This window comes from Schistocerca serialis, chromosome 6 (genome assembly GCF_023864345.2).
Source record: "Schistocerca serialis cubense isolate TAMUIC-IGC-003099 chromosome 6, iqSchSeri2.2, whole genome shotgun sequence".
Lineage (NCBI taxonomy): Eukaryota > Metazoa > Arthropoda > Insecta > Orthoptera > Acrididae > Schistocerca > Schistocerca serialis.
Window position 1 is genome coordinate 209,507,816 of NC_064643.1, and position 24,285 is coordinate 209,532,100.

The 24,285-nt window shown below is 44.0% G+C and overlaps 1 protein-coding gene across 1 annotated transcript in view; it reads left to right on the top strand.

Annotated features, from left to right (window-relative positions):
* Nucleotides 1-24,285, top strand: part of LOC126484754 (UDP-glucosyltransferase 2-like) — a 141,697-nt gene that overhangs the window by 90,047 nt on the left and 27,365 nt on the right. The window contains exon 6 of the mRNA XM_050108349.1: nucleotides 18,865-19,087. Coding sequence (XP_049964306.1) covers nucleotides 18,865-19,087 — 223 coding nt within the window. The remainder of the gene's footprint in view (nucleotides 1-18,864; nucleotides 19,088-24,285) is intronic.

Here is a 24,285-nt window from a genome sequence, read left to right on the forward strand (position 1 = left end):
TGATGTCAGTATCCATCATCTCAGAGATTTTGTCAAGTACTTAATACAGTAGAAAAGAATGTCATTACCGGTGGTTGTACCCTCCTCTAAACATGCTTGAAAAACTACACCTGAGATGTCAGTATCCATCATCTCAGAGATTTTGTCAAGTTCTTAATACAGTAGAAAAGTATGCCATTACCGGTGGTTGTACCTTCCTCTAAACATGCTTGAAAAATTACACCTGAGAAAAAGGTCCAAATTCAGTCTCTAGATCTCTCTCTTTTCCCTTCTCAGCGGTCACAGGCCCTGTGGACCACGCGCCGCATCAAAAATCTGCTTCCACCGCCTTCTATCTCTCGCAGCCTCTCTCCACCCTGCGGAAACTTCTAAAACCACGATGTCCTTCTCTATGTCATCTTTCCACCTTGTACGAGGTCGGCCCAATGGTCTTGTTGCCTGGAGAGTTCCTTCAAATGCTTTCTTGGTGATTCTATTGTTTTCCATTCTGGCCGCATGTCCAGCCCATTGCAGTCTCCTACTTTTTTAATTTATGGATGACAGTGAGATGCTTCATTAACTGATAAATTTCATTGTTCTTTCGAATTCTCCATACGCCATTCCCCAACACGGGTCCCCAAATTTTTCTCATTACTTTTCTTTCGAAAACATTCAGTTTTTCTCTTTCATTCTTTGTACGCGTCCAGCTTTCTCAACCGTACAGTACTACGGGGCAGGTAATAGTGTTGTATATCTTCAGCTTTGTGGTCACTGACAAAGCTTTACTTTTGAGTGGGTTGCTTAGTGAGTACAGACATCTTGACCCTGAGGCTATTTTTACATTTATATCCATTGTTATGATATTTTTACTGTTGAAGTCTCTAGATCGCTTCCCTTTATTTCGATACGATCGGTTTAGGACCAAGTGTCCGTCTTCAGATTATTACAAAAAATACTTTATAATTATAATTCGTTAAAATTACAAATGGTTTGTATTTTAAGTTTGTGAACCCTGAAAGGTCGTATGAAATTAGTTATAGTACAAATTTGTGCAACATAGCATTTATTGTACGAGACGTGTTTTTTATGTAAGTACCGTTTTTATAAATTTAAAAAAGACGTGCTAAGATATGTCGATAATTTTATTTTTACATGAAAGCCTGTACCTTAATCTACTTTTCTACATAATTTCCGTCAATATTGAGGCACTTGTCATAACGTTGTACCAGTTTTTGAATACCCTCCTCATAGAAGTTTGCCACCTGACTTGTTAACCACTGCATCACCACTGTTTTGACTTAGTCATCGTCTTGAAGACGCTGACCACCCATATGTTCCTTCGAGTGCAGGGACAGGTGGTAGTCACTGGGCGCAAGATCGGGGCTGTACGGAGGATGATCTAGAGTTTCCCATCGAAAAGGTGTGATGAGATCTCTGGTCTGATTCGCCACATGCGGGCATTGTCTTGCAACAAAACGATGCCCTTGCTCAACTTCCATGATTCGGGTGCCACACAATCCACCCATGTTTCATCGCCCGTAACAATTTGGCTTAAGAAATCACCACCGTCGTTGTGGTACCGCTCAAGAAAAGTCAATGCACTGTCTAAACGTTTGGTTTTGTGCTCATCCGTCAACATTTTCGGTACCCAACGTGCGCACAATTTTCGGTAATTCAAGTGCTCGGTCACAATGCCATACAAAACATTCCGAGAAACATTAGGAAAGTCATCCCGCAAGGAGGAAATCGCAAAGTGTCTGTTTTCTCTCATCTTATTGTCCACTTCCTGCACCAAAATTTCATTAACGACCGAAGGACGCCCACTCCGTTTTTCATCATGCATATTAGTGCGGCCGTCTTTAAATGATCTCACCCACTTTCTTACCATTCCACCACTCATAATGGTTTCTCCGTAAACTGCACAGATCTCACGATGAATATCGATCGCTTTTAGGCCTTTAGCACTAAGAAATCTTATAACAGCCCGTACTTCGCAGTCGGCCGGACTCACGATTATCGGAGCCATCTTAAACACTCAGTACAAAACGTAAACAAGGAAGAATCAGACTGTAATGGCGGCAGTGCGTAGATTAAGGTACAGGTTTTCATGTAAAAATAAAATTATTGAGATATCGTAGCACGTCTTTTTTTAATTTCAAAACGGTACTTACTTAAAAAACACGCCTCGTAGTTACAGAACAATTTGTCGAATTTTTTCATTACAGTTTCAGTAAAAGTTTGAAGTTAATCGGTCGTTAAACAATGACTTGTCTTTATATCGCAGTATGGATTAAAATGTACCTAGGACAGTGTGCGGTGTTTGTTACGTCCAGTGATGTTGGTACGATTAGGTGTTTCATGTTGGGTAAATGTGGGAAAAAGTATTTAAAATCTAATTTTTTAAAGGTTTTCCTACTGCTTTCACTTCTTGAGTCAAGTGGGATGAGACCGCCTGGAGAAATGTTGTAACGTATTGCATGTGCGTGTGTAGGATAGAGGGGGAAGGGTGAGGCTGGCTGTGGAAGATGATGTGTGGGCGACGTTTTGTTGAGCTAGGAATAGAGTGGAGTGGGGGTGGCAATGTATGTGCTAGCCGCAGGTTCCCCGTCACTGTATTTACGACCCTGTGCAGGAAGCCAAATGTCACGACTTTTGGGCATCGCTAACTGTGGTAAATGCAATGCGTATTCACTGAAAACTGATCGAGTACGTCCAGTTCCAAACTGAGTACTTGAACGCGTCGATGGCGGTAACCAAGAAAGCTACAATGTGGTGAACTATGATGGTCTCCTGAGAGAATGCGCGAGCCGTACGTTGCGCACTCGGCTGCACGGTTTCCACTGTTGTATTATTACTGCCGCGCCGCTGCTTTCTGAAATGTGTTCCAGCTTCCATCTTCTACTGATCATTCACTGTCCGCGACTTGTACGTACCAATTAGTACTTTCATGACTTGTGCTGAACCGTGTTGGAAATTCTTCATTATCAGCCAAAAGGTGGTACTTTTGATGAACATAACGGCACTTTCACTCTATTGACTCTTAGCTGTACCACTGTATCAGCTTTGTTCGTTATATATTAAAACGAAATTCTCATCTAATTACTGAAAATTTACGATGTTAGCTCAATTTATTTTTTATTTTCTGTCGCGATTATGAGATCCATAAATCCCGATTTTATCTGGCAACACCAGTCAACTAGCACGCAAAATTTTAACCGGATAAACTTTCCTTTATTACCGAGGAGGCAGAGTCGTGAAGGAGCACGAAGTTTGTGCGATCCCTTGGGAGGAGCCTTTTGTTACTTGAGACATACTTTTATTGACTTCGAAAAGGCTTTTAATGGGATTAAAAGAGAATTCCTGTAGAAAATTCCACCTAAATCAAGCGTAGCAGCAGGTCTTATTAATACAACAAAAATAAATGCAGGGAAACAACCAATTACGAACAATAAGCTTTTGGAAACATTAACTGATATACCCCCTTTTTAATTTTGAAAGATTGTAGTCTGTTCCCTATGTCATTCGACACGTACATTGCTCAAGCTGTGTAGGAAACCAAAGAGAAATTGGAAAGCTAATTATAATTCAGAGAGTTGAGTTTCAGACTCTAAAGTTTGTTGGTAATATTGGAATTTAGCCAGAGACGGCAAAGGGCTTGCAGGATCAGTTCAATAGGAATAAAAGTGTGTTGAAAAGAGGTTATAAGATGAAGCCCAAGTAAAACTAAGATAATGATATGTAGTCGAATTAAATCAAGCGAGACTGAGGAAACTAAATTACGAAATAAGACTCCAAAAGTAGCACAGCAGCAAGAGAAACGTTTCTGGGAAAGAGAAATTTGTTAACAATGAATATCAGTTTTATTGTTAGCCTTGGACGGAAGTGGAACGTGGATGATAAGCAGTTCAGAGAAGAAGATAAGAAAGCTTTTGAAATGTGGTGCTAGAGAAGATTGCTGAAGATTATATGGGTGTATCGAACAACCATGGACCTTGCCGTTGGTGGGGAGGCTTGCGCACCTCAACGGTACAGATAGCCGTACCGTAGGTGCAACCACAACGGAGGGGTATCTGTTGAGAGGCCAGACAAACGTGTAGTTCCTGAAGAGGGGCAGCAGCCTTTTCAGTAGTTGCAGGGGCAACAGTCTGGATGATTGACTGATCTGGCCTTGTAACACTAACCGAAATGGCCTTGCTGTTCTGGTACTGCGAACGGCTGAAAGCAAGGGGAAACTACAGCCGTAATTTTTCCCGAGGGCATGCAGCTTTACTGTATGATTAAATGATGATGGCGTCCTCTTGGGTAAAATATTCCGGAGGTGAAATAGTCGTCCATTCGGATCTCCGGGCGAGGACTACTCAAGAGGATGTTGTTATCAGGAGAAAGAAAACTGGCGTTCTACGGATCGGGCAGATGGGTTAGAAAATTTGAAAAGGGAAATAGATAGGTTAAAGTTAGACATAGTGGGAATCAGTGAAATTCGGTGGCAGGAGGAACAAGACTTCTAGTCAGGTGAATACAGGGTTATAAATACAAAATCAAATAGGGGTACTGCAGGAGTAGGTTTAATAATGAATAAAAAAAATAGGAGTGCGGGTAAGCTACCACAAACAGCATAGTGAACGAATTATTGTGGCCAAGATAGACACGAAGCCCACACCTACTACAGTAGTACAAGTTTATATGCCAACTAGCTCTGCAGACGACGAAGAAATTGATGAAATGTATGATGAGATAAAAGAAATTATTCAGGTAGTGAAGGGAGACGAAAATTTAATAGTGATGAGTGACTGGAATTCGAGAGTAGGAAAAGGGAGAGAAGGAAACATAGTAGGTGAATATGGATTGGGGCTAAGAAATAAAAGAGGAAGGCGTCTGGTAGAATTCTGCGCAGAGCATAACTTAATGATAGCAAACACTTGGTTTAAGAATCATCAAAGAAGTTTGTATACATGGAAGAACCCTAGAGATACTAGTAGGTATCAGATAGATTATATAATGGTAAGACAGAGATTTAGGAACCAGGTTTTAAATTGTAAGACATTTCCAGGGGCAGATGTGGACTCTGACCATAATCTATTGGTTATGAGATGTAGATTAAAACTGAAGAAACTGCAAAAAGGTGGGAATTTAAGGAGATGGGACCTCGATAAACTGACTAAACGAAAGGTTGTACAGAGTTTCAGGGAGAGCATAAGGGAACAACTGACAGAAATGGGGGAAACAAATACAGTAGAAGAAGAATGGGTAGCTTTGAGGGATGAAATAGTGAAGGCAGCAGAGGATCAAATAGGTAAAAAGACGAGGGCTAGTAGAAACCCTTGGGTAACAGAAGAAATATTGAATTTAATTGATGAAAGGAGAAAATATAAAAATGCAGTAAATGAAGCAGCCAAAAAGGAATACAAACGTCTGAAAAATGAGATCGATAGGAAGTGCAAAATGGCTAAGCAGGGATGGCTAGAGGGCAAATGTAAGGATGTAGATACTGCCTACAGGAAAATTAAAGAGACCTTTGGAGAAAGGAGAACCACTTGCATGAACATCAAGAGCTTTGATGGGAACCCAGTTCTAAGCAAAGAAGGGAAAGCAGAAAGGTGGAAGGAGTATATACAGGGTCTATACTAGGGTGATGTACTTGAGGACAATATTATGGAAATGGAAGAGGATGTAGATGAAGATGAAATGGGAGATATGATATTACGTGAAGAGTTTGACAGAGCACTGAAAGACCTGAGTCGAAACAAGGCTCCGGGAGTAGACAACATTCCATTAGAAGTACTGACAGCCTTGGGAGAGCCAGTCCTGGCAAAATTCTACCATCTGGTGAGCAAGATGTATGAGACAGGCGAAATTCCCTCAGACTTCAAAAAGAATATAATAATTCCAATCCCAAAGAAAGCAGGTGTTGACAGATGTGAAAATTACCGAACTATCAGTTTAATAAGTCACAGCTGCAAAATACTAACGCGAATTCTTTACAGACGAATGGAAAAACTGGTAGAAGCCGACCTCGGGGAAGATCGGTTTGGATTCCGTAGAAATGCTGGAACACGTGAGGCAATACTGACCCTACGACTTATCTTAGAAGAAAGATTAAGGAAAGGCAAACCTACGTTTCTAGCATTTGTAGACTTAGAGAAAGTTTTTGACAATGTTGATTGGAATGCTCTCTTTCAAATTCTGAAGGTGGCAGGGGTAAAATACAGAGAGCGAAAAGCTATTTACAATTTGTACAGAAGGCAGATGGCAGTTATAAGAGTCGAGCGACATGAAAGCGAAGCAGTGGTTGGGAAGGGAGTGAGACAGGGTTGTAGCCTGTCACCGATGTTATTCAATCTGTATATTGAGCAAGCAATAAAGGAAACAAAAGAAAAGTTCGGAGTAGGTATTAAAATCCATGGAGAAGAAATAAAACTTTGAGGTTCGCCGATGACATTGTAATTCTGTCGGAGACAGCAAAGGACTTGGAAGAGCAGTTGAACGGAATAGACAGTGTCTTGAAAGGAGGATATAAGATGAACATCAACAAAAGCAAAACGAGGACAATGGAATGTAGTCGAATTAAGTCGGGTGATGCTGAGGGAATTAGATTAGGAAATGAGACACTTAAAGTAGTAAAGGAGTTTTGCTATTTGGGGAGCAAAATAACTGATGATGGTCGAAGTAGAGAGGATATAAAATGTAGACTGGCAATGGCAAGGAATGCGTTTCTGAAGAAGAAAAATTTGTTAACATCGAGTATAGATTTAAATGTCAGGAAGTCGTTTCTGAAAGTGTTTGTATGGAGTGTAGCCATGTATGGGAGTGAAACGTGGACGATAAATAGCTTAGACAAGAAGAGAATAGAAGCTTTCGAAATGTAGTGCTCCAAAAAAATGCTGAAGATTAGATGGGTAGATCACATAACTAATGAGGAGGTATTGAATAGAATTGGAGAGAAGAGGAGCTTGTGGCACAACTTGACTAGAAGAAGGGATCGGTTGGTATGACATGTTCCGAGACATGAAGGGATCACCAATTTAGTATTGGAGGGCAGCGTGGAGGGTAAAAATCGTAGAGGGAGACCAAGAGATGAATACACTAAGCAGATTCAGAAGGATGTAGGCTGTAGTAGGTACTGGGATATGTAGAAGCTTGCACAGGATAGAGTAGCATGAAGAGCTGCATCAAACCAGTCTCAGGACTGAAGACCACAACAACAACAACATCGAACAACAAATACGGACGTGCTGAATGGAACTGGGGAGAAAAGAAATTTATGGGACAGAGTGCCCAAAAGAAGGACTCGGTTGGCAGGACACGACACATACTGAGGCATCGTGTGACTTCTGTTTGGTAATGAAGTATCGGGGGTGAAAATTGTAGACGGAGACCAAACCTCGAACGGAGTAAGCAGGTCTGAGTGGTTGCTGATTGCAGTAGTTGTACAGAAATGAAGAAGACAGAAGTAATTCTATGAGAAGGTTGTCCTCAGTCAGGTCCCAGCTGTCTGCTGAGGCACATCTCCAGAGCGGCAAGTTACATATCTATTTTTTTCTTAAATTTGTTGCGTGTTTTTCTATTTAAGAAGATTAATCTCGTGTTTTACAAGTGTAAATTCATTTAGTCTATAGCGCAGTAATAGCTCATTTGGTTCAAATGGCTCTGAGCACTATGGGACTTAACTACTGAGGTCATCAGTCCCCTAGAACTTAGAACTACTTAAACCTAACTAACCTAAGGACATCACATACATCCATGCCCGAGGCAGGGTTCGAACCTGCGACCGTAGCGGTCACGCGGTTCCAAACTGACGCGCTTAGAACCGCACGGCCACACCGGCCGGCAATAGCTCATTTGTTTTGATTTGAAGACTAGCGTCTGTTCGTTTAGCAAGATACATATTTCATTAAGGCATCAGCGTCCACTGGCGACACATCAGGCGAGCAGCAAGTTGCATACTAGGTTTCTGTCTGCCTTTATGGTTTACTTCTTCTGTTAGTCTTGCTAGGATGAGGAGGATGCGTGCATTCTTTGTGCGGACGCACGAGGAGCTGGACGCAGTTCGCGAACAGCTGAATGCGCTTCTGATTGCTGCCAGTCACCCTCAGTTTGCTACCTCGGCGTGTAGCGGTGGCGGAGAATCCGGCGCGTCGCATGGGACAACGCAGCGTTTGTTTCGCCCACGGTATCTGCTGCCGAGGCACCTCCTAGTGGACCCACGCTCACAGCAGGGTGAGTGGCGGGTGGTAACGCTGCCGCGTTGCTCGGAGTGAAGGGCCAGTGTGGAGGCTCGCTTATTCACTCTGTGAATGGACAGGTCACTGTTCGTTCAGAAGGTTCTGAGAAAGCGCACAGGGGTAGGGGTCTGCTACTTATCGATAGCAACAACGTTAAGCGCATAAGGAGCTCTTTAGGAAGATAGCATTCAGAAGCGGAAGACCGCGGGGAGGGGGGATCGGAAGGGGGTTCATCCGCGATGTGGAGGCGGTCTTGCCTGCGGCTATCGAGGGTGGAGAGTGCAGTCGTTTGAAAACTGTGGCTCACTTCGCCACTAACGACGCACTTTGCGTGGGTGCTGAGGCGACGCGCAGTTCATGCAAGCGGCTGCCGGAGGAGGTGAAGGCTGCTGGCGCCGCGCGCACGGTACAAGCAGAGCTCGCTGTTTACAGCATTGTTATCAGAGTTGTCGGGGTACTTTGGTTTGGAACCGAGTGGAGGGCCTCAAGCAAAGGCTTCGTCGACTCTGTGACAGTCTTGGAATCCGATTTCTAGATCTGCGCTATCGGGTGGGGATCTGTAGGATTCCCCTTGATAGGTCATAGGTACACTATACAAAGGAAGCAGCTACTCGGGTAGTGGAATACCTGTGGCGTGCACACGACGGCTTTTTAGGCCAGGCGGTAGTTTGACGTACTCTGCCGAACACTCGCCAGTCGATGCGCAGAAAGAGAAGTTACATCGCTTTCAGAGTAAAGAAATTCCGACTATCAAAATTTCGTTTGTGAATTGTCGACGTATTCTTAACAAGGTTCGCGAATTTACTGCCCTCCAGAAAAGGTCTTACACTCAAATTATTCTTGGGACAGAGAGCTGGCTAAAACCCGAATTGGAAAGCTCTGGAGTGTTTAGCGAGTCATGAAACGTACATCAGAAAGACAGATACACGCCACTGGAGGAGGAGTGTTCATTACAGTTAACAAAATTATTGTGTCTATTGAGATCGAAGTTGAGTGCGACTGTGAAGCCACCCGATTCCGCTGCGACAGTTCTACAGTCATTCAAAGAACGTCTACGTTCAGTACCACGTAACTACCAAGATCATGCAATACAAGTTGGAGGCAACAACAATCTACCGAGTATAGGTATACACTGAAGAGCCAAAGAAACTGGCACACCTGTCTAATATCGCATAGGGCCCTCACGAGCACGCAGAAGTGCCGCAACACGAAGTGGTATGGACTCGACTAAGGTCAGAAGTAGTGCTGGAGGGAACTGACTTCATGAATCCTGCAGCGCTGTCCATAAATCCGTGAGAGTAAGATGGGGTGGAGACCTCTCATGAACAGTACGTTGTTAGGCATCCCAGATATGCTCAATAATGTTCATGTCTGGGGAGTTTGGTGGCCAGTGGAAGTGTTTAAACTCAGAATAGTGTTCCTGGAGCCACTCTGTAGCAGTTCTGAGCTAGTGGGGTGTCGCATTGTCCTGCGGGAATTGACCAAGTCCGTCGGAATGCACAATGGACGTGAATGAATGCAGGTGATCAGACAGGTTGATTACGTACAAGTCACCTGTTATGGTCATATCTACACGTATCAGGGGTCCCATATCACTCCAGATGCACACCATTACAGAGCCTCCATCAGCTTGAACAGTCCATTACTGACATGCAGGCTCCATGGGTTCATGAGGTTGTCTCCAAACCCGCACACGTCCATCCGTTCGCTTCAATTTGAAACGAGACTCGTCCGACCAGGCAACATGTTTCCAGTCATCAACAGTCCAATGTCGGCGTCGACGGGCTCAGGCGAGGCGTAAAGGTTTGTGTCGTGCAGTCATCAAGGGTACACGACTGGGCCTTCGGCTCCGAAAGCCCATATCGGTGATGTTTCGATAAATGGTTCGCACGCTGACACTTGTTAGTGGATCATCATTGAAGTGTGCAGCAATTTACGGAAGGGCTGCACTTCAGTCACATTGAACGATTCTCTTCAGGATGTTTCTCCGGCCACAGCGATGTTGGAGATTTGATGTTTTACCGGATTCTTGATATTCGCAGTACACTCGTGAAATGGTCGTACGGGAAAATACCCACATCATCACTACCTCGGAGATGCTGTGTCCCGTCGCTCGTGCGCCGACTAACATGGCGTTCAAACACATTTTAATCTTGATAACCTGCCATTGTAGCAGCAATAGCAGATGTTGCAACTGCGCCAGACACTTGTTGTTTTATATAGGCGTTGCCGACGGCAGCGTCTTATTCTGTCTGTTTACATATCTCTGTATTTGAATGCGCACGCCTATACCAGTTTCTTTGGCGCTTCAGTGTAGATTGGGAACATTATGGAAATATTGCAGGGGATACAGACACGCAGTCGCGCGAAGTACTTTTGAACAAGTTTTTTGAAAACTTGTCTTGAGCATCTAGCATCTATTTCGGGAGCCCAAACGCAATGAAACTCTCTTAGACCTTGTAGCCAAAAACAGGCCGACCTTGTTGACAACGTCTGTATAGAAACTGGAATTACCTATAATGACGTCATTATAGCAACTATGGATGCGTAAGTTAAGAAATCAGTCAAGAAGGGTAGAGGAGTGTTCCTGCTAGAAAAGCAAATATGCTGTTGTTAGCATCTTACTTAGACAGCGAAATAACATTTAGTTCCAGAAAGATGGACGTAGAGGAATTACATGCAAAGTTGAAGCAGATTATAAATCGTGGTCCGGAGAGTTATGTGCCTAGTAAATGGGTAAAGAATGGAAAAGACCCACTGTGGATTAACAAAGATATTTGGATAATGCTGAGAGAGCGTAAGCTATTAGACCCTCGGTTCAAAAGAGAACGCGGAAATGACATCAGGCAAAAGTTATTAGAGATTTGTGCGTCCGTGAGAAAATTTATGCGCGAAGCATACAATAACTACCATTGTCATATCTTAGCAAAACGTCTGGCAGTGAGCCCGAGAAAATTCTGGTCCTATGTAAAATCGCTAAGCGGGTCTAAGGATTTCATCAAGTCACTCGTTGACCAGTCTGGTATGGCAGTTGAATGTAGCAAAACGAAATGCGAAGTTTAAAATTTCGCGTTTAAGAATTCGTTCACCTGGGAGTCTCGTACAAACGTAACGTCGATTCTCAATCAAATAAAGTCCCTTATGGACAACATAGTAACAAGCAGCCCTGGCGTAAAGAAACTACTGAAATTGTTAAAAACAAATAAGTGGCCAGGTGAGGATGCAATCTCATTTCGGTATTACAGAGAGTACTCTATTGTGTTGGCCCGTTACCCCCTCCCCCCCCCCCTCTTAACCCGAACCTCTCGCCCAGCGTTAAGTTCCAAGCGACTGGATAAAAGCGCATGTGACCGGTGTATTTAAGAAAGGTGGAAGAACGGACCTGTAAAATTACTGACCAATATACCTAACATCGGCTTGCTGCAGAATTCTTGAACATATTCTCAGTCCGAATATAACAAATTTTCTTGATTCCGAGAAGCTTATGCCCACGAAACAGGACGGTTTTAGAAACCATCGCCCGTGTGAAAATTAGTTTGCGCTCTCCTGAGATGATATACTGTGGTCTATGGATTAAGGACAACAGGAAAATTCCATAAGTCTAGATTTCAGGAAAGCATTTGACACGGTTCCCATCGCAAACTGTCAACGAAAGTACTGCAGTCATGGACTGTGCGGCTGGTCCCGGCGGAGGTTCGAGTCCTCCCTCCGGCATGTGTGTGTGTGTGTGTGTGTGTTTGTCCTTAGGATAATTTAGGTTAAGTAGTGTGTAAGCTTAGGGCCTGATGACCTTAGTAGTTAAGTCCCATAAGATTTCACACACATTTAACGAAATTACGAGTATACGGAATAGGTTCCCAGATGTGTGAGAGTCTCGATGACTTCTTAAGGAATAGAGCCTAGTGTGTTGTCTTAGACGCTGAGTGTTCATCAGAGACGAGGGTATCGTCAGGAGTTCCCAGGGAACTGTGATAGGACCGCTGTTGTTCTCTATATACATAAATGATTTGGCGGACAGGGTCGGCAGCAATCTGAGGTTGTTTACTGATGATGCTGTGATGTACAGTAAGGTGCCGGAGTTGAGTGGCCATAGGAAGATACAAGACGACTTAGAAAAAAATTCTAGTTAATGTGATCAATGGCTCAGAATGTAAGAAAAATGAAAGTTAACGTGGATGAATAGGGAAAACAAATCCAGTAATTTTCGAATACAGCATCAGTAGCGTCCTGATTGACACAGTCACGTCATTTAAATATCTGGGCGTAACGTTGCCGAGCGATATGAGATGGAACGAGCATGTGAAAACTGTGGTACGGAAGGCAAATGGTCGACTTCGGTTTATTGGGAGAATTCTGGGGAAGTGTGATTGATCTGGTAAGGGGACCGCGTATAGGACGCTAATGCGACCTATTCTTGAGTACCGCACGAGTGTTTGGCATCCGTAGCACATCGGATTAAAATAAGACATACAGGCAGTTCAGAGGCAGGCTGCTAGACTGGTTATTCGAACAATTCTAAAGTAGTACGGCAAGGCTCTGGGAACTCAAATGGTGATCCCTGTAGTGAATACGACGTTCTTTTCGAGGAACACTACTGAGCATTTTTAGACAATCAGCATCTGAAGCCGACTGCCGAACGATTGTACTACCGCCAACATGTATTGCGCGTAAGGATCACGAAGATAAAATACGAGAAATTAGGGCTGATAAGGAGGCATAAAGATACCTTTTTCCCCTAGTTCTGTTTGAGTGTGATACAGGGAACCCTCCGCCACCCACCGTACAGTGGCTTGCGGGGTATGTATGTAGATACACTAGTACATGGTGCTTCGCAGACGATGCAAGGGCAATCTCCGGCACTGTGACGGAACTAGTAGCCCCGCAGCCAGGCTATGTTCACCGCATGAGGGTCCTGCGCGTTGTCCAGATAGTGTGGCACGAAAAGAATCGGTTTTTGGCAGAAACTGATCGAGACGAATTAGGAGCGGTCTCGCACTGGAGCCAGAGATTACTAGGGCCATTTAACACTTCATACTGCTGTGCCAGTAGCATATCTTCAAATTGAAACCATACAAACTAACGGTGGTGCATCGACTGATCAGTTCAGATAATATTTGACGACTTCAGTACTGCAACTGGCTTTTTCAGTCTGCACCTAAAAATGGCTCTGAGCACTATGGGACTTAACTTCTGTGGTCATCAGTCCCCTGGAACTTAGAACTACTTAAACCTAACTAACCTAAGGACATCACACACATCCATGCCCGAGGCAGGATTCGAACCTGCGACCGTAGCAGTCCCGCGGTTCCGGTCTGCACCTAATAGAGAGGTTGATCATCAGTAGCTCTTTTTATGATGAAACGTGGCTACATTCATCAGGATACATGAACTCGCACAGCAATAGGCACCAGATTTCTGAACATCCGCATCACTTATATCAAGGTGGTCTGCATATTGTGAAACCTCAAGTGTGATGTGCAAACAGCGCAATACCCGTTATGGGACAGAGGGTTTTTCCGCCAAACCATAACTTCTGATGGGTATGTGAATAATAGACTGCGAACTTTTTCACAAACTATAAATGGTAAACCTCTATTTAAAATCTAAGGTCCCTACAATATGTAAATTTTCTACTCTATTCTTTACCATAAAAGAACCATATTTTATTGCACTCTGATTACATTCTTAGGCTCTAAACTTGAAATTAATACACCAATACAAAATGGCTTTGCACTTTGAAATAACGTATTCTCTGCTTTACAGTCAGTTTCCAACGGTGGCCAATTTTTAACTTTACTAATTTCAACAGATTACTTCAGTTTATTATAAGCTACCACCAGTATACGGTCTCAATGTCACGCCAGTAGAAGCAAACTCTTGTACTCTACAAGACACATGCCGGCCGAAGTGGCCGTGCGGTTAAAGGCGCTGCAGTCTGGAACCGCAAGACCGCTACGGTCGCAGGTTCGAATGCTGCCTCGGGCATGGATGTTTGTGATGTCCTTAGGTTAGTTAGGTTTAACTAGTTCTAAGTTCTAGGGGACTGATGACCTCAGCAGTTGAGTCCCATAGTGCTCAGAGCCATTTGAACCATTTGAACCTACAAGACACAAGTTTATTATTACGTGATAACTTTCTCTGTAAGAGCGTGCTGTTCAAAGAATTACTTTTGAGCGCTTACGAAAAAACACACGTGGACACTGCAACAACACTCTCCACTGCGACAGCAGTACGAGGTGTTACTGATTACAGGATAGTTCCTCTCATAGAAAACACATTGTAAGACGTACACTGTCTGATAAAAATAGTGAAGCAGTCATAAGGGGGCGGCAGAGGGATGGGTGTGGGTGCGAGGGCGGACGAAATGAAACTTGGGTTGAGAGGGTATGTGATGTTGTTTCGGTGATTACAAAATCGAATCAGATTTACAAAGAAGTTGGCAGTAGCAGCTCACTCGTCAGTTTGACGCTGCACACCCTCAGGCCTGGATGCACTAATTCGGTTGGGAAGTGTGTGATAAGGCGTTTGTCTCCTCTCCTGAAGCAAGACGACTCAAACTGTTGCAACTGGTCCTTGACAGCCTGAATACTGACACTGGGACGCAGCTGTCGTCCGAGATGTTGCCACACAGGTTCTACCAGGGACAGACGGGTCTTGATGGCCACTGTAATACCTCAATACCACGGAGAGAGTTCAAAGAGACATATGCCATTTGTCACGGTTCGCGCGGCTCTCCCCGTCGGAGATTCGAGTCCTCCCTTGGGCATGGGTGTGTGTGTTGTCCTTAGCGTAAGTTAGTCTAAGTTAGATTAAGTAGTGTGTAAGCCTAAGGACCGATGACCTTAGCAGTTCGGGCCCCTAGTACCTTACCACTCGGCCGTAAGTTGGAATCGGTGTGCTGCAAGGCTCATATGGCCAAATGACATTCTTCCAAGGTCAAGGGAATGTTATACCACTCTTGCTACAAAATACCAACAAGTTCAGGCAACGGTGACGGAGATGGATAGCAACCACACACTCTCCTCTCCAAAGTGGATCACAAAGGCTTATTAGTATTGATACCTAGTTGCTGTGGTTGCCAGGATCCATAGCCCAGGTTTCATGGCTTTGTCAGCACTTTTTCCTGTTACGGGCGTTTGCATAGCTGACGAGTGGTTTTGGAATTCCTGCTCGCTCTTTAGTTCCCTGCTTCTGGAGCTCACGTCGTGTTGTTTTGGTGCTGACAGGGCTCGTGAGTGCGACATTCAACTCTGCAGCGACTTTTTGCAGCTGTCATCTTCTTGTTTTTCGTCGGAATACTCTTCGATGACCGTTCGTTGCGATACCTCGTCACACACTTTCACCCGCCTTGTGGCTTAGCAGATGATGTTTTTCCACTGTCCCTGTATGCGGTATAAATCTTCGATACGGTGACTCTCGTAAAAACAATCACTTCGGCTACCTTTGTTACGAAAGTACCCACCCTGCGAGCGCGGTAAATTTGCCCACGTTAGAATTCACTAAGCTCCGAAATAATGCACTCACAGCTACACATAAAATTGTTCTGACCACGACTGACGATTGTAGCTTGTGGAGGACACTGCACAGGTGCAAAAACAAAAGTGTTGCACCTAGCATCTGGTTTTATGTTTCAACATGCATTTCTGGCATGTGAGTAAATAACGGGCGAAGCGCCAAAAAATTCCGCTGTAAATGTCATCAAGACCAATGACATTTATTCTGACAAAACTGCCAGATCATCGGGAATCAGTGTATACAGCTGTCTAAAGATTGCACTAGTGTCTAACACCAACATCGAAGTTCAAATAATGAGTCATGCGCCAACTCTCTGTTAGTCTCTTGGCGTGCACTTGTGTGAACTACTGACGATTGATGTACAAGGTCTGTGGCTTGTTTACAACATAGGGAATTGCTGAAGTAATTATTGCATGTAAATAATACAAAATATTCCATAATGGAAAGGAAAACTGCACAAAAACGGAGTGCTCAAAGTCAAAGGAAGAAACTAGGCAGCGAAGGAAAGAAATATAGTAGGAAAGACAATATTGTGGTTCCAGCTAAGGAGGTTCCCAAGCACCAGGTAGATTTTGACTGTGATTCTAACATTTTTGAAGGCTTGTCACACATCCTGCATGCGTGTAGCTGCAATGAGCAGCGTGTGTGATATCACAAGTACATGTTCCTTAGTGGAATTAATATGTAAACTAAAAAGTTGAAATGGGGAGAAGGGAGGGGGTAAAAAAGTGTTCCATTCAAGTCATGTGGCTTATAAAGAGCCCGCAGGCTCAGGTAAACAAAGCAAACTCTTTACAATATCACAAAAACGCAAGCGAAGCACTTGTACGTGGATATATATATATATATATGCTTTTAGATTAATGCACTTGGTCCTGCGATGTTCCAGTGCCTTGATCCCATCTCGAAAATGAGTTTCCTCCACGTCGGCAAAATAGTTGTCAACGCCGGCTATCAGTTCTTCGTTTGAAGTGAATCTTCGCCGAACAAGAAAAATTTTCAGTTTTGGGAACAATTCATGCCTTAGTTCGTGTAATTTTTCTATGGCGACGGCACATGTGTGCGGGCGCGCATTGTCTTGATGGAAGATGACTTTCTTCTTTGATAAACCTGGACTTTTTTCGCATATCCTTTGTTGCAATTTGTCCAGGAGGTTAGCATAGTATTATCCCGTAATTGTTTGTTCAGTGGGGAGATAATCTACAAACAGAATCCCCTTCGCAACCCAGAACACTGATGTCATAACCTTTCCCGCTGAAGGAATTGTCTTTGTTTTGTTTGGTGGCAGAGAACCAGCATGTTTCCACTGATTTGACTGTTGTTTTGTATCTGTGGTATCACAAACCAACGCAAAAAAATTTTTTCATTTCTCCTAAAACGGGCCAAACATTGTTCCGATATGTCCATTCTCACGCGTTTTTGAACCAGCCGCAAGAGTCGCGGCACCCACTTGCAGATAATTTTATGATTTCCAATTCTTCAGTTAAAATGTGATACACCCTTTCAGATGACATCTGGCAAGCGTGAGAAATTTCATGCACTTTCAATCGGCGATCCTCCATGACCATTTTGTGCACTTTTGCAACGATTTCTGGAGTAGTGAACATCTCGGCCGACCTCTGTGGGGATCATCATCTAAGCTCTCCCGACCAAATTTAAATTCATTTGTCCACTCGGCAACAGTTGAAGATGAAGGAACAGAGTCCCCCAGTGTATTCTGGAAATCGGCATGAATGTCCTTCGCTTTCATACCTTTCTTTACGAAGTACTTAATCACTGCTCGAATCGCGATTTTTTTCCATCTTCGCCGGCCGGGGTGGCCGAGCGGTTCTAGGCGCTACAGTCTGGAACCGCGCGACAGCTACGGTCGCATGTTCGAATCCTGCCTCGGGCATGGATGTGTGTGATGACCTTAGGTTAGTTAGGTTTAAGCAGTTCTAAGTTCTAGGGGACTGATGACCTCAGAAGTTAAGTCCCATAGTGTTGAGAGCCATTTGAACCATTTTTTCCATCTTCGTAAATCACAACACGGGAACAACAACAGACACGTCACCGCCACAGCTGTCTTTCAAGAGTACTGACGTGACACGTGTTTACAGGCAACAGGCCAATGAATATCACGTGAACAACTCGTTGCGCTAGCGCTGACCTCTCTTGGTGATACCGAGAACTTTTCAAACCACCCTCGTATCTAGAAATCATGATGTTATAGGATGAATAAAAGACACTAAAAATAAAAATGAAAAGGATTACCCTAAGGTGGTTCATTAATAAAATGTTGAGGATCCACCGAACTGTGGATGACTAAGTGTACATTGTAACACAACAAAATTAAAGACGTGTTGTTACTGAACATAGAATTTTGAGGAAAACAAACACAGCGCAAAGATCTGCATCGAGCGGTAAAGTTGTGAGCTACAACTTTTAAATCATGTATTTTAAATGTGTGTTAGTGGATGACCCGCACATGCGACAGACAATCAACGACTCCCACATCGGATATAAATAATATGTGATTCTACGTGACTATGCTTCATTAAAATTATTTGTAAACATTTCCTGTAATTTTGTTTATTGTAACGATACCATGTCTGTTCTATACACAATGTCGTAACAATTATTAATAGGTATAATACCTTTTGAAAAAGACAGTTTTAAAGCTATCGAAATCATGGTGAAGGTTAAATAAATTTGCATTTTGTATCTGGTTAGCTGTTATTTCCAATCCATTGAAGCTCATGAATTTAAGTATTAGGAAATTTTTCCATAAGTATTTGCAGTACTGCCTGAAACTGACAAATGCTGTAAACGAGAATGCTGAAGATGAGATTGGCTGGAGTGAATAACTAATTATCGAAGAGGTTTTGATTTTAATTGTAAGAAAAGAAATTTATGGCATAATATAACTAAAATAATGGATCGGCTGCTTAGGAATAGTCAGTTTTGTAATGGAGGGAAGTGTGGGGAGGAAAATTTGTAGAAGGTGACGAGTGTTTGATAGCAATACGAGGCTGCTATAGTTACACAGAGCTGAAGAGCCTTGCACAGGATGGACTAGCGTCAAGAGCTGTAAAGGACTAGCTTCTGCCTTCAGTCTCACAACAACGACAGTAATTGGTCCTTAATTCGTTTCCATTACTCTTTTCAGGATCTGCAGAGTTTTCTAGATAATAGTCCTCAGGGAGTGATCTACTTCAGCTTCGGTTCCCTGGTGCAGCCTGACGATTTGCCAGAGGAGAAGTTTAAAGCAATTCTCGACGCTTTGGCGTCGGTGCCTCAGAACGTCCTCTGGAAGGTCGACCCGGCTGCCCTGCCACACCTGCCACGCAACGTGCGAGCTCAGAAGTGGATGCCTCAGAACGACGTCCTCTGTGAGTAACCACCACTACGCCGTTGTTTTCACAGTTTATACCTGAGTGCACCTCATGGCGAGTGATAGTAACAGACCACAGAACAGATCTAGCGGCTGCGTAACACTCTTCTTTACAGAGGCATTAGTTACATTTCTTTCCACCAAGAGATTTATAATGGGCACTATAGCTACCCCTGTTACGGTTATTCGTTTCTCGTTTATGCTGACTGCTATAACAACCTTTCCCAGCAGAGTTTAATCTAGTGCTGGATTTTATCAACGGCTGTATTTAGTAATTATATTATAACTACACTAGGACCACTCTGCTATAGAATATGTACTGCGGTTCAATCATTAGATTACTGGTGAAGGTGTTTTAGACACACAAACAAACAAACAAAGAAACACACACAAACACTCACAAACACACACACACACACACACACACACACACACACACACACACACACGAATTATTCACAGCCATGCCGACTTTCACGAGAAGGTTACCTTAACAGTTGCAAATGTGGACCTGAGATTATAGGAAACAGCGAGCCCTGGCTGTTGGATCTAATTAAGAAAAGTTTTCCACAACTGTTTTTGCTGTAGCGGTCAGTAATCATCTTACATAACGTGTACTTCTGCCAGTGTACTTAAATGGTGCAGTTAATGTGTTACACACTTACAGAATTTATACTCACAATATCGTATGCTGTGTACCGTCATCTCTCTTCCACCCATCTCCATAATCCACCAGATCGCTACCGCACCCCTGGGCGGTGGAGCTTGAGTTGGAAGTAGCCAGCTCGCAAACTCGTGGTGGAAAATTAAAAAAAATGTTCAAATGTGTGTGAAATCTTATAGGACTTAACTGCTAAAGTTATCAGTCCCTAAGCTTACACACCACTTAACCTAAATTATCCCAAGGACAAACACACACACACCCATGCCCGAGGGAGGACTCGAACCTCCGCCGGGACCAGCCGCACAGTCCATGACTCCAGCGCCACAGACCGCTCGGCTAATCCCGCGCGGCGGTGGAAAATACATTCACTGTAAGTACACTGAAGTGACACAAGTCATGGAAAACCTCCAAGAATCGTGTCGGACCTCGTTTCTCCCGGTGTAATACAGCAACTCGACGTGGCATCGATCCAACAAGTCGCTGGAAGTCCCCTACAGAAAAATTGAGTCCTGGTGCCACTATAGCCGTCCATAGCTGCGGAAGTGTTGTCAGTATAGGATTTTGTGCACGATTTGACCTCTCTATTATGTCCCGTAAATGTTCGATGGCATTCATGTCGGGCGATCTGGGTGGCCAAATTATCCACTCGAACTGTCCAGAATGTTCTTCAAACCAACGGCGAGCAACAGTGGCTAGGGGAGAGGGCGCATTTTAATCAGTGAAAATTCCGTCTCTGTTTAGGAACATGACGTCCATGAATTGCTGCAAATGGTCTTCAAGTAGCCGAACATCCAGAGGACCCAGTCTCATTACATGTAAACATAGACCACACCATTATGTAGCCCTCACCAGCTTGCCCAGAGCCTCGTTGGCAACTTGGTTCCACGACTTCGTGAGGTCTACGCAACACTTAGGCCCTACAGTTAGCTCTTACCGTCTGAAATCGAGAGTCATCTGACCAGGCCACGGTCTTCCAGTCGTCGAGGATCCAACCGGTATGGTCATGAGCCCAGCAGAGGCGCTGCAAACCACGTCGTGCTGTTAGCAAAGGTACACGCGTCGGTCGTATTCTCCCACATTTTGCGGCACTCTCCTAACAGATACGTTCGTCGTACGTCCCACACCAATTTTTGTAGTTGTTTCACGCATTGTTGGTTGTCTATTAGCACTGACAACTCTACGCAAACGACGCTGCTCTCTGTCGGTAAGCGTAGGCCATCGGCCAGTGCATTGCCCGTGGTGAGAGATAATGCCAGAAAGGTGGTATTCTCGGCACATTCTTGACACTGTGGATCGCGGAATGTTGAATTCCCTAAAAATTTTGCGAAATGGAATGTCCCATGCTTCTAGCTCCAACTACCATTTCGCGTTCAAAAGTCTGTTAATTCCCGTCGTGGGGCAATAATCGCGTCGGAATCCTCTTCACATGAATCACCAGAGTGCAAATGACACCTCCGGGAATGCACTGCTCTTTTATACCTTGTCTACGCTGTGGTGTCACCGCCAGACACCACACTTGCTAGGTGGTAGCCTTTAAATCGGCCGCGGTCCATTAGTATGCGTCGGACCCGCGTGTTGCCGCTGTCAGTGATAGCAGACCGAGCGCCACTACACGGCAGGTCTAGAGAGACGTCCTGGCACTCGCCCCAGTTGTACAGCCGACTTAGCCAGAGATGGATCACTGACAACTACGTTCTCATTTGCCGAGACGATAGTTAGCATAGCCTACAGCTACGTCATTTGCTACGACCTAGCAAGGCGCCATAGCATTTGATATTATTTTATATTGTGGTTATAACATGTACCGTCAAGAGAGATGTTCTACAATTGTGGATTAAAGTTAAGTATTATATCAACTACGTACTTTATTTGCTACTATTAATTCCCTTAACTGTTCCAGACCTCACGCCAATCTGCGTGAGCTTAACGCGTGCCTTTTGGCTTCCGCTCATTGTGACTTGGCTGTCTTGCCAAGTCACAACATATGCAATACTGCCGCAATCTGTATGTGTACATATCGCTATCCCATGACTTGTCACCTCAGTGTATTCATCCGGCAAGGAGAGGGAAGCTGTTGGTGTGAAATTTCTAGTCACAACCTTTGCACTCATGGTTCAAAATGTTGTTTTGTAGGGCGGTCAACCTCAGCCAAACTTCGACATTTTTTCAAAGAAAATTTCGCACTGGCTGAATGACTGATTTTTATTAAATCTGTGACTTGTTTCGCACCACTTATCGGTGCATCCTCAGGCAATATACGCTATTTATAACGTAGTAAGGTTGAAAATTGCCCTGTAGCCACTCCCCAGCATTCACGTCCAATATGCCGTCATTTGGTGAAAACGCTGGTTGAAATATAAAAATCCTTTTTTAAAATTTTTTTTAAATTTTGGGAGCGGCAATGACCGTGCAAGGTGAGAGGAGCCGCGCGACGGCGGACACGACCTGACTGACTGGCCGAAACACTGAAAGCTCTCACGTCATGTCGCGAGAATCGCCAGAGGCCGGATGACATGTACAAAGTGTGAAGAGTGTGGGCTACTGAACATTTGATAAACAGTTCCTTATGTCTATTTTTTTAAAAAAAAAGTCTAATACCACACTAGGTGGCCAATAAAAAATGGGCAGTTAGTTAAGACCATAAGAATAATAAATGTGGTGGTTCTGAATGCGTAAGGCCCGGAGCACGCACAAAACCTACTAACAAGTAAGCTATACGGGTAAGGTTACCTGTTTAAGTAGTCAAAATTTTCTAAAAGACCCTTGTGCCTCAGATCGGTCTGGGCATTAAGTGAGGAGCGAGTGGATTTCTTCATAACTCTGAAGATTTCAACCTCTTCCAAAACATTAAGGGTGTTGCCCTTACTTTCCAAGTGTAACACCCGCATGTTCTTTTGGATACCGGTGATATGGTGACCCGTTTCCCGCAAATGCGCACCTACGGCCGCTTTTGAGCCTGGGTCGCTGATGTGCTCCTCTCAATTTGCACGGTCACTGCCGCTTCTATCATTTAAAAAAATTTAAAAAAAAGGAATTTTATATATTTAACTACCAGATGATGGTATATTGGACGTGAATGCTGGGGAATGGCTACGGGGCAATGATCAACCTTACTATGTTATAAATAGCGTATATTGCCTGAGGATGCACCGATAAGTGGTGCGAAACTGGTCGCAGATATAATAAAAATCATTCATACGGCCAGTGCGGAAATTTCTTTGAAAAAAAAAAAAAATAACCATGGTTTAAACTATAAATCTGCATATTGTGTCTCATGGGATGTGGGCATGTAACATCGTCGGTGGTGATCCGTCTGTTGGGAGAATAAGCTCGACGGCCCCGCTTGATGCTATTCTAGAGGAGTAGGCTACGACGCAATATCGCATTTCATCGTGTAGCTTATCTTCTTAGAACGTAAATGTGTCACCGCAATATACACACATGCCTTACAGTCATCCATACTCAACAGCTACACGCACTGCGGGGAAAGGTGCCAATATGTGTCGAGAAAGAACACCCCTTCTGATTAGCGGGCTGCAACTACCCTTCTGGGTCTTCCAGCCAGCGGTGCTATACTTGTCTTTCTTTTCTTTGCCTCTGGTCTCATCAAGCAGAGCTCCTGTATATTTCAGTTTGCATCTGCGAACGCAGCTAACTGTCCACTTTGGCATTCACTGGATATGTCAAGCAAGACCTGTTGCCAGTTCCGCGTGCAGCGCTATTTTTCTTTTTATCTTTGGGAGTGTTTCACGAGTGTAGTGTACCTTGTTCCGACGGTAATGATACCTGGGCTGATTGCAGGATTCAGTCATGCGTTTCAAGGCATGGAAGTTAATCTTTCCGTGCTTGACAGATTTGTGTGGTCATGGCTGGGGAGACATCTATCACATAGCCTAGCTCAGAGCAGCCCGCTTGGAAAAATCTGCTATACGTTCCCTGCCGGCCATCAAAACTGCAACACCATGACGACGGTATGTAGCAAACTGGCATAAACTGTACTACATGCGTGGATATACAAATTATTAGCGTTCCAGTGCAACATCATGAATATACCAGTAACGTGTGGTAGCGTGTTAGCCATAGGACTCTTTACTTTTGGATATACAAGGACACAGTGAGTCACTGCACTTACATCACAGTGCTTTCTATGGGACTTCCTGCTACTGCGCTAACATCCGAGTACACTTACCGTCCAGCACATCAGAAATGATTAAACGTACAGTACTTATATTGTATTAAATGTTAGTTACTTGCCGGCCGCAGTGGCCGAGCGGTTCTAGGTGCTTCAGTGTGGAACCGTGAGACCGCTACGGTCGCAGGTTCGAATCCTGCCTCGGGCTCGGGCATGGACGTGTGTGATGTCCTTAGGTTAGTTGGGTTTAAGTCGTTCTAAGTTCTAGGGGACTGATGACCTTAGATGTTAAGTCCCTTAGTGCTCAGATTCACTTGAACCATTTTTTTGTTAGTTACTTGTAACGCACAGCTAGTCTGATAGAGCTCCAAAGGGGGTTTAAACCTAATTGTTATTCGAA